Raw genomic sequence first — 16063 nt, 5'->3', positions numbered from 1 at the left:
AAGATTTGGTTTTATTTCTCATTGCCCTACTCTGATTTGATTGGTAATAAATTAAATTAATTTCCCCAGGTTGAGTCTGTTTCGCTCATGACGGTAATTGCTGAGTAATCTCCCTGTCCTTATCTTGATCCATGAGCCTTTCATTATATTTTCTCTCCCCTGTCCAGCTGAGGAGGGGGAGTGATGGAGTGGCTTTTTGTGGGGACCCGGCATCCAGCCAGGGTCAACCCACCACAGGTGTGTACTTCATTTTTCAGTCCAGGAAAATTTAGGGATCTTGTTTATTTTTCCACAGTGCTAGTTGTAGTGGTTGCATAGAAGTCTGGAGTGTTTGTCGCTCCTATCATTTATGTCTTACCGTATGGCAAATGGCGAGGAGGTGGTTGTCATTACTACCAAGTGCATGTTATTATGTACGTAATGCCTGCTAGAGAGGTCTTGCCTGCAAGCTTTGCTGTGAAAGAGGGAAATGTTTGTGGCTCAGAGTAAAGTAACGTTTATACAAATTGTGACAAATTCACAGCTCACTGGGGAAGTGGGAGCCTGTCAAATTCTGTTGGTCTCGCCTCCTCTGTTGTTACAGGATGTGTTCTCTTGCAAGGTATTCAGCCCACTAACTCATTTACATTTCTGGTGTCTACCAGAAAGGCATCTAACCTCTGTCTGAAGCCCTCAGATGGAAAATCTGTGAGTGCCATTGCAGATGCCACCCCTGTCTGCTGGCAATTATCTGTCCTCAGCTCCTAGAAATGAGTTCAGGTTGTACCTTTCCCTGCTAGGTTCAGTAACTTAGTGCTTGATGTCTTCTCTTTGTGAAGGTTGTTAGCTGCCTTGGCAGTTGTTCTCTTTTTGTTAACTGATAAACTTGGAGCATACACTGTGAAGAATTTTTCTAGCCTTTGGGTAACTTTTGTGGTTCATTTCGTGGCATGCTAGGTTACTAGAGCTAACTAGAATGCTGCCTAAGCTTCTAGATCAGTGAAGAGATCTCTAGAAATCTCACTTGTATGAGTGCTATACAAGAATAAAGTCTCCTCAGTACTTTCAGGTGTTGGTCCTGCAACTACTCAGGAGACCTTATTCACTTTGTCTCTTTATATAGAGTTGATGTGAGTTTACATTCTTGGTATATAGTTCCACGCAGAAAACCTTTTTTATCCCATGAACCATCATCATCTTTCTCTGCATAGCATCCGCTTCGGGCAAATAGTAGCAGTTGTTAACGCTGTCTGTTAAGGCAAGTAATGTAATCTCAAAGTCACCAAAACAACTGGTGTTGCAGCCAGCTGCCATAGACATTCTTCTGAAAAATCTTTTCAGTGAAGTGATGGAAATTGCTATGCTAATGTGTATTGTCATCAAACCTGGGGAAAGTTTTAATTTCAAATACAAATTACTGAACAGTATTTTATTTCTGATCAGTTAATTTAATATTCATGTCACTAAAAATGCATGCTAGGATGAAACGAAAATAGTAATTTGTGAATTTTGCTGAGTCTCAGACTTCTTCATACTACAGTTACATTTAAAGAATGCTAACATACATTTGCAGAGCTGTGTGAAAGGATGAAGTGTCAAGCCCAATTAGCATCTCTCTTGAAATCTCATTAGTAACATAAAGTAAATGAAATTTGAATGATAATTTTCCCTGTTGTGATAAAGGAATGTGACAGTGAGACTTGGGAGTTCTTGTCCGTTGTCCAGCCTGAATACATGGTCAGGACTGTTGCACTTGTATCTTCAGAAACTTCTCAACTGTGTCGTTATCCTGATTGACTAAGAAAGGATATGCCTACCTCCCAGCACAAAATAGTGATTTTTTTTTTTCTTTTTTCCATTTACTGAGGACAGTGACGTGTTACAACCAAGGTTCAGATCCAGTTACTCAGTTAACACCTATGGTTTAGTTCTTTCCAGTACATAGTCCTTCCACTGACTAGAGATCTTCTGTCTTGATCCTCGTCAAGGAAGCTGCTAATCGCCGTTCATCTCTTTGTAGCAAATTGTAATGCTTGAGTTTTGAACAGGCAAACTAACAAAGTGGAATTTAATTTATGAAATGCTACATTGCTTAGCAAACTTTCTTCACGTGCCTTTGAAGGTGATCTCTTGCAATAAATACTGTATAGAGTGATAAATAGGAGTGTATTTTTCAGATAGCTTGGAGCACTGCCTGCAGAAGGGGTATATCTTCAGTGCAGCCTAGTGTTTTGATGGTTCTTACAGGCAGCATTTCTGAAGGAATTTCTAAGGAGCGGTAGTTTTGAAAGGGAATGTTTTCCATTGACGTTGGAGACTTAAGAGGTAGTTAATAGCTGGGAGTAGCTAACCCAAGTGACTGGTTGGTTGGGTGTGAGAGTCGCAATAGAGTTTGTGCACAGAGTTGAAATGCCAGTTAATGCTTGGGGTGTTTTTCTCCTTGAGAGCGCTAGTAATAAATGCAACAGAACAAGAATAATGGGTGCCTAATAAATGCCATGGTAATTTTACTAACACTGCTAGCATATGTTTCCACATACTTTCCAGAAATACACTGTTTGCCCTGACAGCAGTTTCATTGCATTCAGGCTAAGAGTCATTCATTTGAGACTAGTCTTCAGAGCTAACAGATCTTGGGTTCTGAGATTGTATTCTTTTTCCCCTCCCTCTTTTCCTCATCCCTCTGAACCTGACTGGTTAGTAAAAATCTCCTTGTTAAGATTCTTTTGTGTTCAGTTTTACTGAAAAGGAGGGAAAAAGAACCAGTTTTAAAAGGGTCAGAATTACTTTGTGAAGTAACTGCCACTAGTAGGAATCATTAGGTAGAATTGCATTCCTTTGCCATTTTGTTATGAGGCTAGTTGGATGTTAATAAGAACAAGCTTAATATATTTGTGATTGTGGTTATGCTGTACTTCTGATAGGTGTAGCAGGTTTTTATTACAATAACTAGAGTCTTATCTAAGCTTTGAGTGAGTATGATTAAAGACTTGTGGAAAACAGATGATTTAACGTAGGTTCTGGACACAGTCTCAGCAGTTGGGATTGAGTTAGAGCTCTTTTATCACAGAGCAGAATGACAATTTTAGTCAGTTTTTGCCTTTTTGGTGAAACTAAGCAAATCAGCTAAAATGGGATAACTTTTTCTTAAAAGCTTATTTTATGTGAGAGGGTAGACAACTTTTTTTAGTGAACTTTCTAGCAAAGTGATAGATTAATCTTTCTGCTTATGGGTGGTGACTGTTCTCCTAAGCCAATTGCTGTTTGCAAAGTGGCATGCTGTTGCATGTAGGACAGGTACCAGCCCTTTTTCAGGCTGTCAGTAGAAGTTGTTTTTACATGAATACCAAGGCTTCTGTGTAAAGGTTAGAACCACTTGAACTTCATGTCAACAAATTGCTAAAAATAGTCAGAACTTGGGAGTGAAAGTAAGTTAGGGACTAGTGGTGTTCCAGGGCAGTTGTCATTTTCTGTTTTGCATCTTGTAAATGTCAGAATATAATGTCTTTCACTTATTTTACTGAGCTTGTGTTGGTTTCAGAACCTGTGGTGCCTTTTTTTTTATAGTTCATCACTGTTGTAGTGAATGAGCTTAAGTTCTTGGAATGGAACCCTGTTATGGTGAAATATCCAGGCATTTTCTAGGTTTCTTTTGTGTCATGGAAGTCACTCTGCTACTGTAATGTCTATTTTGTTTACAGTGTTTGTCATTCTGATTTCAGTCTCTTGACTTTTCTCTCTTTGCACATGTTAGGTTTGCAGTGAGTAGCACAGCTTCTTGACATAGTGTTTCCATAAAGTGTGAGAGAGCAACGTATTTTTACAGTATGCATCTGTTTCTGGTAGTGTTTCTGATTATGATCAGCTACTACCTTATTATGCAGGCACTTGCTCAAATTGCTTTACTTGTTAAAATGTTTTTCTTTTGCTGTTCTTCAAAGGATTATTTTGTCTATAGAACAGACTTTTGCTGGGTAGGAGGATTAAACAGATCCAGGGCATGTGCTGCCCACCTTATGCAAGAATATAAAATAACTAATTATCTATATTTGTGTATGTATGTGTGCTCATACAGTATGTAAAGTAACTCTTCCAGCAATCATAGTATCAAATTGTGATGCCAACTTCATTAGTGAGCTCTGCAGGAGGTGCCCCAGCCAAGCACAAAGGTAGGACACTGTTCCCCTTCAGGGCATTGCCGCTGCCATTTCCTTTGATCGTCTTCTGTGTTTAGAAAATGGAAGGGAGAAATGGGCAAATGTCTGTTTTCTGTGTTCTTTGCAGAGAAAATGGTGTACTGCCAGTAGTTTGCAGTACATGATCATCTGAAACTCTTAGTGTGGCAAACTGCCATCGTTTTCTAGATAGGTGCTTTTGTTAAGTAGTACAGTGTCCATTAATAATATATAGGCATGCTTTTTAAGATGCTTGGTGTCAAGCCTGCAAGTAACAGCCTGCAGTGATAAACTGTGAGACAACGAAGGATCCTAGATCTTACTGTGAAGGATAGGAGAAACGTCATCTCTTTGCTTCTACATAATTTACATTGTTTGCAGTTAGGAGTGCTGAATGTCTGCTGTCTCTGCTGCAGCCACTCTGAAAGCCTTATATACATGGATAAACAAACAATGCAGTTACTTCGATGGAGTAAAGCAAGGCGTACTCGTTATGATGGTCCTGCCACTGGTTTGTTCCCTTGCACTCTGCCTTTGAGTGAGGCAAACACACACTGCTGGTGATATTTCAGCCTGAGTTGTAAGGCAGCCTGATTTAAAAAACAAAACAAAATTAAAAACACACTAAAAAAATACTATAATACTTGTTTTGAACAGCTGGTCTCTAGATTCCAGAGATGCTGGAACAGTGGTGAGAGAAGAGATCATGCTGAAATTGAAGAGGGGAGGAGTGCAAAGCTACATCCTTGCATATGCATAAAAGCATAACAAGTTTGATAACCTGTTGTGACTTGATGTAACTGGGAACAGGCTGTAGGCTTGTACAAAGAAGTCATTAATTTTCTAGTACTGCAGAATTCTCAACAGAATAAACTGCACGTGAGGAATATGTGGAAACCAAATTTTGGAAACTGTGGCTACCAAATGCTGTTAGAGAGAGCTCAAAAATAAATGTAAAAAAATACTATTTTTATCTATCAGGATGATCTTACAGAGGAAAGAAGGAAGACTGTTTTTTCAATTTAGCATATAAAAACCTGAAGACTTCTCTCCCTTTTCTAGTATGTTGGTAGTTGTTTGTAATAATTCTTTCGACCAGTGATCCTGATGAGTACATTGATGACTATGTAGCCACTACCTGTAAACACTTAATTATATGTTTGGGAGAACAGTGAGTACCATGAATTTACTGTGGTTGCACATGTGACGAGAGCAAAAAGGTATTTCAGACTCAGTGTCTTAGATGATGATTTCTGGCGTAGTCAGCTTAGAAGAGCAAGCTGCAATGCCATGTGGTTCATTCATCATCTGTGATAGATACTATGTGTGGTTACTTAACATAGCTGATTATGATTGCTTCATCTTCATTAACTAATTGTGAGAAAGGAAAAGAATCCATCAAATACTTTCCAAAATGTGAAATAATTATAGTACAATTGTGACCTACTTGGCTTCTTAGCACAGCCAAATTGGAGATGAATTGGGCTGTGTGGGTGTTGTTCCAAAGAATCTAAGACCTGTTTTTCAAAGATGCCGTGTTCCTCTGTCTCCTTCGATGTGGAGTACCTGGTTTTACACCTGTGTTCTCATTTTCAAAACGTACCTTGTCCCTACTGAAGGTGACATTTTTGACTGGGGGTGGGTGGGGTGGTGAAACCCCATTATATGAAACGGGGAGAAAAACCAATTCTTTCAAGTTTTTTGATGTATAAAATGTTTTTCCTCTGGTAGAAGTGACATTTGGTTGGGAATGTTGACAACGCTTGCTAAGGGACAAAAAACAGGTGTAGTTCTGAAAATGATTAAGTCTTTAAGATGACAGTATCGTGTACTTCTGGATGCTCGTAGTGCAAGAGTGTCTTCTGTTGCTTCCTATTGCATGGGACTAGTTTTCCACTCAGAATATGTAATGCCAGTTTATATAAACTTTTTATATGACAAAGGGAGAGTCCTGTGAAATAGTGTAGGCAGTTAAAAAAAAAAAAAAAGATTAAACAACCTTTGCTGTTGTTAAACTACTAGCAAAGCGCACTCCTTTCATAGTGGGCTGTCACAGGCAGTGGGTAGATGGTAGAGGGAAAATGTGGATGCAGTCAGGAAGACTTCTCATTCATGTACTAGTGTAGAATATTAGAACTGACATTTTGTGAATTAATTCTCTTAGCAAATGTGAGAACCATTATGGGTTTAGTTTTAGCAAGAGACAACAGGAAAAAAACCATGTTTGCATTAGCACAAAGCTTTCTAGAAATTGGTTTTCTCCATCTAGATAAAAATTTGAGATAGCTACGCACTCTGCAGTCTTGGTGTGTGTTAGCCAAGGAGGACAGGAGAGGCTTAATACTGTTGTGAAAGATAAAGCCTGAGTAGATTCTAGGAGTAGACCTCAGCAGACATACTGCTCAGAAAATCATTCTAGTGATGTTTTACTAAAGTCGTGGTGGTTTAAGGACAAAGGCAGGAGAAAGTTCAGAAGCTCAGTGGGCTTTGTGGTCATTGAAATTCATACTTTTCCTCTGACCTGTGAGAATATTTTTCAGGCTCTTGGCGGTATGTACTTTGGTTTTGAGTTCTAGGCATGTGAGAAAAGTCAGTCTTCCATCTGAGTGTGCAGATGGAAGATGCCCTTTGTCAGGTTAAACCAAAATCCGCTGTTGTGCAGATGCATCACATGGTGACGTAACTCAGTGATAATTTCCTGAAGTGTACTAGCTGTCCACTTTAGAGGAGGTTTTGTTGTCATTCAAAAGGTATACCTGCATGTTGTCATTGACACCATGGATGATTAGACATGGAATTAAAAATTCTGGGAAATAAAAATCCTTAATTGTTTTATCTCTGTCATCTGCTCTCTGTCACTGCTCCCCCCCTGCCCCAGGTGTGACACTGAATCACCACGTTTGTATGGTCAGTGTTTGGTGAAAATTGAGACAAATCTAATTATTTATGAAGCCGAAAGCTGCTGGTTTCTGGGAAAGAAACCATGAAGCGCATATTAAAAAAAAAAAAAGCAAACCAAAAAACTGATGTGAAAAATTGATTGAGGCTAATGCAGGTTTTATAGCTCATCTTTAAGCTGCTACAGATGTGATTTCTGGTAAACTGGAAACAGTTCGTTCTTTATTAGTCTGAGTCCTTTGATTGAAGAAAGTATTTCGGAGTGTCTCCATCTGAATCACTGCCAGGATAATGGTTACAGTGAGTTGGTTACCTGGAATTTCCAAATAGCTTAAAAAAAAAAAAAAAAAAAAAAATCTGTCCTGTGAGACAATATAGCTGACTTATTCCAGAGACCCTTGATTGTGTCGCTGCTGGTGATGCTAGCAGGTGACTTGTGGAGTTGCTAGTTTGGTCTTAATAGCCGAAGAGTTTGGAGCAGTAGGATGTGACATATGGTAGGAAGCTGCAGCTCCTGGTGCTTTGAAATCCAGGAGATCAGTGATGAACATCTTGTGTCCAACTGGGAAGCTCTGCTGTCCACCAATGGTTTAAAAAGTCGCTATTATGCTTTTCTTAAAATGGGCATCGGAGGAAACTTCCTAAAAGGTAGTGGCTTGCATTGCTTAAGTAAATGTCTTAAAACCTGTGTCAAATCATTTGTTTACTTCAGTGATGTTCTGTACCTTTTCCAAATGTGGCTTAGAAGAATGATCTCAGAAAAAAAGTTGATAAACTTTCTGTTGGTGTTTACTTCAATTAAACTGTTTAGGTCTTCTGCTGAACCTGTACAGCAGTCTATCAGGAATTCCCTAGGAAAGCTGATGTATTCTGGAATTATTTTTCAAGATATGAGTGTACTTAAAAGCTTTCCAAAAAACCTTGGATGACTTCCTTCGATAGGAACTTCTCTTCCAAGTAGGAATTGGAAGTTTAGAGCTGGTGCTGGAACTCTGGCTAGACAAGCTGATAACGTTGGACTTTCATCACATCCGAAAATTGATTAAAGTAAAAAATATTCAAAGTATAGCTAAATGTATTTTTCAGTTAGATAAGAGTGCATTTTGCACAAGTTCTGAGCCACCTGGACGTGAGTTAGCTATGAGCTGAGCCTGTGTAGCCACCGTTAATGAAAGGGTAAGGCTGCAATGAGTGGTTTGGCTCAGAGGCAAAGTATGTTTGCATTATACCAGTACCGTGTGCCAGCTATGTAACTTCTGGTTTAGGCAGACATGTCATCTAAGGTACGAGCTGAGAGTAGGCAGAAAAGATTGCGTAATATGTGTTTGTGGATTTGCTTCTCTTCAGCTTTTTTTTCTGAGCCATCGTATTGTCGGTTGCTAAGAAAACTGCTCAAAGTGTTATTTCCCCCCTGCCCCTCTGACTTGTTGGAGTTAGTATATGTAGTCTGGATGAAAACACGGCTCGGTCCCATGTGTTTCTGCACTGAGACTGTAGCCTCTTGATACCTTTGAATTTTGTGTAGTGTGTCTTTTGCTGGGTAGATAGAGAGCCTTCATCCATATCCTTATTTTATAAACCTTACTATGTTCCCTACTTGTGCTGTTTTGTCTGTAGACCTTTCTGGTTGTGTGGTTTTTTTCTTCATCCACATTTATATGCTATTTTTCTTCATGTGAAGAGCAAGTGAAAATTTCTTCTGTGTGTCATTTCAGGCTTATTTCAATACATAATTTAAACATATGCCTAAGGTTGTAGTTTTCATGAACAGCCTAAGTCAGTCTAATTCTGCACCATATTTTCACCTCCTCTCTTGCATTGGTATTAGTGAGCACAGGGGCTGCACAGTGAGACAGGACAGAGATCTCACTTGAAACCAATCCCACCAAAATACCCCAAACTGATTTAATTTACTGTGTGGCCATATGGCTGCCAGCATAAGCATAACAGCATTTAAGGACAAGTTGAAGTACTCTGAGCTGGTGTCTTTAGTTTGGGGGTTTGTTGTCTCTGCTTTATTTGTGACAGCACTCGGAGTTGTGTGTGAAGGGTAATGGTGGTTTTGCGTTGGCTTACTATGCTCTGTGTAGGCTTTCTGTGGCTAGGGAAAACAGAGGTTTATTTTTCTTCACACTTCTATAATCTCTACAAGAAACAATTGTGTGACTCTGACCTTGGTCTTGCATATTAGCACTGCTGAAGTCAGTGGGACTTCACCCTGGCACCTTGGTCTGCCAGTTTGCAGGCTCAGTTTGTGTGCCACAAGATGGGCTGTGTTTTGACTTCCACAACAAAGAAAACGGATGCTTGTCTTCCTTCTGGAACTCAGTGCTGTTAGATTTTTATACCTATAAGGAATCTGGCATTTTCCTTTCTTTTTAACGTGGGGCAGTATTACTAGTTAAGTAATTACTTGTTAAAAAAATCTATGGTGTATCATATAAATATCTTCTGATCTGATTATTCTTAAATACATTGTGGATTACAAAAAAGTTCAGACTATTGTAATGATGTACACTGACTTTGTTTCTTTTCTTTTTCTTTGTTCCCTTCCCTTTATGTGAATGATGTATTCGTACTTCTCGTCATCGTTGCTGATAATTTTTTGCCAATCATCTAGAAAACCACCTAAGGTAAGTATTTTGTCTCTTTTTGCATTTGTACCTGCTTGAAAATGTTGAGCAATGCAGAAATATTGGGCGTGTTCCCGTAGCATGTGATCAATACAGCTTTAATAAAGGAAAATACATTTTAAAAAAATCTATTCCTCATACTTCTAAGTTAAAGACTTCATAATTCCAGAAGAATACATTTTAATCCAGCTGACATGCAGGCAAGGCACATGACTTGTTAAAGCTGTGACCAGGACAAGCCGTTATTTTAATGCATTCATAAAAGCATTTGAAAGAGTAAATAAGTATTGTGTGTAAAATATTTCATTGCACATAATTCTGCTTAAAAGTTAAAATATTGTATTTAAAAGGTGGCAAAATACATCTAGTAAGAAACAAACTGCTCTTGTTTGTAATTGACAATCTTTAGGAATTAATAATTTGTGTAAAAGTAGCCAAAGTGCACCAGAATTTGCCTAGAAAAGATTCTGTGTTGTTTGTAATGCAGGGGAAGGGAGGGAGAATGAGTGTTACGTATCTATTGGATAGAGAAGGAGCCTTACCGGGATGACAAATACAGTATCGGTACAGGGCTGGTAGCAATCATAAGGTAAAAGGACTGTGTGAACTACATCTTGTCAGCACATGCAAAACTCTGTATTGGTATTTTGCTTCAGCAATTTAATGATAATTTTATCCTTTCTGTTTCTGTTGGATGGTACTTTTTACAGCAGAAAGCTGTGGTTAGCTCTGAATGAGGTTTTCTTTTACATTCTTCTCTTTGATTTGTAGATCTTCAAGAAATAGTGTATGCAAGTCTGATGTGACTTCTGCAGGTGTGGCAGAGCATTCTGTAGGCCTTCTGGGAATAGAAATTGGGATGGATATTGATCTATATATCTGTCTTCTATGGATATCCATCTACTATATAGTTCAGACAGCTATTTTATATGTGCGTGTGCATATATATATAAAAAAATCTAAATATCTATTGTTTTGATTAATTTTAAAAGTCACAAGAAAACATCTTCTCAGTAAGTGATGTGTATTATTCCCAATAGGCAGGGAAGAATGGAACAAAATAGTTTAACATGAATTTAAATAATCATATTTGAAAAAACAAACAAAAATATGTAATTTGAGGTCACAGCAGGTGAAAATGAATAACATTGATATTGCAGTTTAAAATGGTATCCTGTACTGATTTATTTTTTCCTGGACCTGCTTTTAGTTTCTCAGTTTTTTTGAAAGCATTTAATAAAGTTCTTCTATCAGTCCCAGTTAGTATATCTAATACAAAAAAGTTTGATCATTGTTACAAATTTTAAAAAAAGCAAAAACCCCCTCCTTTTTGTTGTTGTAATTTCACAAAAACTTTTTTATGAGAACTTTCATTTTCTGTAGTACATCATTCATATTCCATTATAGGCAGATAAAGTTATTCTTGGCATTATGTAGAAGCTTAATTATGGCCTTGTGTTTCTTCGACAGAAACGTAACAGCTGCACGTTTGTGCATATATGCCACATTATTGTTAGGTATAGTTAGATGGTCATTAACGTCCTTGAGCCATAATGCTGAAACTTAAGATGATGTGTGAAATGTTTATCAGTTTGAGACAGAAGAAGGTTCTTGCCATCAGTGGAAATAGGCTTTGTGAGTTTGTAAAGATGTGAGATATGGATGTTTCTTGATTTATACAGTTTTTACGGTACTACACGTAGTTGATCTTCTTCAAATTAGGATTTTTTTTTAAAAATGAAATTTCATAAATATTGGAAGTTTCTTTACTTTAACGAGCTACTTTATTATCAGCTGTGGATGAACTGTCATCCTAGTTCAGCCTGGTAGCTCAGAAGCTGTGGTAGGAAAAGTTATATAAGGATATTGGGGTGTTTTGCTATTTCTACAAACGTTATCTTTAAGTATATTACTGATCTTGGGCTTTTAGTGTAACTTTGTGACAAAGGTAGAACGGTTGTTCTGAGCTGAGATTTGTGAGCTGTGCCCTAGGCTGCCTTCAGATTTTCTGTCCTTACTTCTTTAGGCCTTTTGTAGGTCTTGAGTTTTCCATACAGTGACCAACTTTGTTCTTTTTCAGTTCTTTAATGGCTTCCATTTACACTAAGCTTACCAGTGTAGACTGTTTGCCATTTCCTAATGTATCTCCTTTATCACTTATCTCCATCAGCAGTTCCAATAGGGATGTATGAATGAAAATTTCCCTTCCTCAGTTCTCCCTTGCTTTTATTTTTGGCAACCATGTAGCTCTGTAAGTCACCCTACATGTCAGACTGACTGTTTCATTGAGATTCATGTGAGTGATGTCTGCACCTGTCCAGCGTAACTTTTTTCTGTAAAACCAAAACATAGTTGTTTGGCCATCTATCGGTCAGATGGAAATGGCTATTAAACATGTTAGCTATGCACTTACAATATTGTATAGATGCATAGACAGTCTATGTTAGGGGTTACGTTCAGTCTGGGTACTGCATTGCTAAATGGGGGAAGCCCCAGACTCTGTCTAGTCTGTACTGAGGATTAGGGTTTGAAACAACTGATAATGAATGTGGAAATCAGACTCTTTTCTAAACTAACTGTGTCATTTGGCTTAATCTGGCAAGCACTTAACAGTGGATATGGTACTCATTACCTGCAAGTGGTTCACATAAGTATACTTGCATGCGTAAACCCTTAAAATTATTAATTCTTCAAGCCATTGATTAGGGACTTTAATAAAAAAGAGTTCTGCAGAATATTGTTTTGGCTATTTAAAATGTGAATACTGCTTGGCTGTCTTTTCTGATTCTGTGAGAAGTAACTGCTGTGTAGCAGTGAGGCACAATGGCCCTTCTAGTTTAAAATCTGCAATCTCACTTTCAGCCACAGGTACAGCTGAATTTGAGACAAAACTCCAGATTTTTTTACTGATGTGGTGGATGCGTGGACCTGCATCACTGTTTGTTTTGCTGTGGAAGCCATAACCGCTAGCTGCCTCGTTAGCAAAATAGTAACCAACAGCTGTCTTAAGCTGCTGTAGGTGTTTGTTGAAGAAATCTGAATCAAAGCCCCATATCTTTTCTTTACTTAAACTTTGTGGTTACCAGAACAAGTCTTTTGTTTAACTCTTAATAGTTACTAACACTCTGAGTATCATGCTCTGTAACCTAGAAATGGCCTACGTAACTCTGTTACCCAGGGTAATGTGCACGCTTATGGTGACTCTGGATACAGTAGTACCATGATGTAGCACTTCCTGGCTAATTCTTTCTCATAACTTTCCATTTTTATCTGTGCTGTAATGTTTGTGAGTTAAAATTCTTATGATGAATATAGAATGCGTACACACTCAAGCTCGTATACCTATTTTTACTACGGACTTCCAATTGTGCAAGATCTGTCCTGGTGAGTTGTATTCCATTACTTGTAGCTCTGTCTGTTACTTGACTATTTCTAGATGTCTAAAATGCGATGTCCAAACTTTTTTCCAACTGTCATACCACTCAGACTGAAAATACTGTGCAATGTCAAACACTGGAATAATAGAGCTGGGAAAAAACCCGTCCTGTTAGTCTCCTAGTTCCACTCAAAATTTTTGGTTTAGAAGCTACTACCCTAGTGTGGCAGGTTCCTGGCAGCTTATCTAGCTTTCTCTTTTAGATGCTAGGATGAAGTATGAGGTACAGAATCTTGCAAAAATAAGAAAGTTTTAAGGCTTGTTTGTTATTTCCTTCTCTAATTTAAAAGCCCAGAATAATTTTGGGTCTGGTTGTGAGAACTGGCCAACACCTGTGTGAACTTAGATCTGCTTGTGGTTGAATGCCAACCTGTGCAGACACTTGAAGTAGGTGTATACCTGTCTTTCATGGTTTTCCCATTTTGCTTACCTTCTGAAAATACGTTAAGCTTCCTGGTACAGTGGCTATGGAATTGGCATCAGAGCAGTAGGAAAGCAGAAAAAACTCGTCCATATAGTCACAGAGACTTACTCAAAATGCTTAGAAGAATAATTGAAAGTTCAGGAAATCTTAGTGGAGATACAGGTAGCAATTTTAAACTTTGAGTTTCAAACAAAAAATATTTGCCTTTTTTTCTTTTAATGTTAAAACACAAAAATGGAATAGATTTTCCAAAATGTAATTAAAAACTAATTCACAGAGGGTGCTTAGAGTTTAAAAAGTTCTGTTTGTGTGTTCACAGATCTCTCTGTTCAAATACATTTCAATAGTAGTTTTGATATAAGTTGGTAAAGATTTTTACTTTTGAGTGTTCTTTAAAAACCTAAAAAGGCATTTTCAGTGCCCAGTAATGCCCAGTTTGAGTATTGGCCATTGAGTCTGAGACTTTAGCATTAACAGAACTTCTGATAGCTTTGATAGTCATATTGACAGGAGGTTTAATACCTTCTTCAAGGAAATGGATCTTGGGGAGAAAAAATGAATAAGAAAAAATTATTATTCTGCATACTTCTATCAAAAGAAAAAGTAATTCCCACCATTTTTGTTTTCAAGGAAGAATAATCAGTGAAGATGGGAGAAGGAAGGTAGCACCTTAGATGATACTTAGAGGGTTTTTTCTTCATCATAGCGTAGGTTCTGTATCTTGACCCCAAGTATGGTTGCGTGCTCTTCTTGGGACTGTATGTCCTGCAGTTCCTGCACTGGAGGTCAGGAAAATATAAACTAGCGAGTCATCTTTGTATATAGAAAGGATGATCGCAATGGTCACTTTTCAGGTAGGATGCTGTCCTACAGGCATTTCCCATAAAATGCCTTTGTTATGTACCTGCGGAAGAGCCTCACTGATTGGGACCAAGTTTCTTGCTCTTGTATGCCTTATTTCTTACTCTGTTAATTCTTGCATTTAAAATCTGTTTTCCCAAAGGTCTGAGTTGTCCTGAAAATTGCTTTGGTTGGGTGCTTCCTTAAATTATTGTTGCTGGGAATGTTCAAGGTTGGTGTTTTGTCATCACCGATCAAAGTAATTTTTAAAGTTTTGCCTGCCTGTTTTAATGGAAAAGGGAATTTTACTGCAGCTGCTCTATGTGTTTTGCAGATAGTGCATGCCCCAGCAGTTTCCACTTTTTTTTGCCACTTTTTTTTTTTTAAGTAATCTCGTTACTTCTGTTAGAAGGATTTGGCAATTTTCCAGGACACGTTTTATAAATAGCCTAAGTCTGTGTCTTGGCTTTTTATGTTTAGTATAAAAACATACTAAAATGCTATATTTGCATTTGTTTTATCTTGAGACAGAATTTTTCTCTTCCTATTGCATAATCATTTTGCAGCTTTTAAAAATCAGTTTGACCATTTCCTACGTTTTTAAAAAAAAAAATCCAAATAAAACCTGCTTTTCTGCAAGAAACACTTGGCTGCAAGCACATATTTTAATTTTTAAAGTTTCTTTGCAAGATCAGTGTTTAAATTATGAGTCATTGAATAATCCTGTCATGATTTTCCATGTTAACCAAGGGGAAAATGTGTAGGACAATAGATTAAATTGGTCTACAGTACTGCTGTATTGACATTTTAAGTCATTACAGATGAGCATGTGTAGCTGGGTAACCTTTCTGAACTGGGCTGTGTGATCCACTGCAGAAAATACTTAGTTTCAAGGGGAAGGAATTGGCATTTGGTAGATTTGGATCCTTACAATTGGGTTTTCTTTTGTAATTGAACTGCTTGCCGTTTGACTGTAGAGAGATTAGGTATTGTTACCAAGTCCCATGAGGAAAACTTCCGTAGAAGTGGAATGTGAGAAGAGAAAACACTATTTCTTGGGCTGTAAAAGTTAGGAAAAGGGCTAGAACGTTCTTATTGATGACAGAGTTCGTTATGCTTAGATTTGAAGCACGATGAACAAATGCACAGAAGTAATTTAAAATGCCCCCTACGTACGTGGAGGTCTGAAGATAAGGTGAAGTAACTGCTGCATATTGCTTGCAGTTCAGTGGCAAAACTATGCCTGTGACTCAGTCACAGCAGGGAAGGTCCTGACGCATGAAGTCGTCTCTTTCTATTTGTGCTGCAGTAAGTGACTCAGACCTCCCTGTTAGGTTATTATTATGGGTTTTTTTGTTTGTTTTCTCTTCAGAAGGGAATTCCAGAACTCATTTCGCTCTTGTGGACTAAGTGTTGTCTCAGTATCAAGTCTTCTCTCAGGCCGTTTGATGTGTTTTGCGTTAAGTTGGGGGAAAGGGAAGGAGGTGAGGTTACTGTGCTGCCTGGTTTTTATCCTTCTGAAATATTGGCAGAAATTTTGGGAAGAGTTAGGTTACAATATATCTGTAGATTAGATTGCATAGTAATTCTGCAATAGCAGGGAATCCAAGATGTTCTGCATCCCCAAAAGCCAAAAGGAAATGATCCATCTTCTTCCTCACTTCAGGGTTCGTCTCAC

The 16063-nt window shown here is 38.0% G+C and overlaps 1 protein-coding gene across 1 annotated transcript in view; it reads left to right on the top strand.

Annotated features, from left to right (window-relative positions):
• Positions 1 to 16063, top strand: part of KIF13A (kinesin family member 13A) — a 115597-nt gene that overhangs the window by 36439 nt on the left and 63095 nt on the right. Inside the window, 1 exon segment of the mRNA XM_009273740.2 lies at positions 9673 to 9685. Coding sequence (XP_009272015.1) covers positions 9673 to 9685 — 13 coding nt within the window.

Source organism: Aptenodytes forsteri, unplaced genomic scaffold, assembly GCF_000699145.1.
Source record: "Aptenodytes forsteri isolate BGI_AS27 unplaced genomic scaffold, ASM69914v1 Scaffold63, whole genome shotgun sequence".
Classification (NCBI taxonomy): Eukaryota; Metazoa; Chordata; class Aves; order Sphenisciformes; family Spheniscidae; genus Aptenodytes; species Aptenodytes forsteri.
The sequence above is the reverse complement of the archived record's forward strand: the minus strand, read 5'-3'. Positions and strand labels throughout refer to the sequence as shown.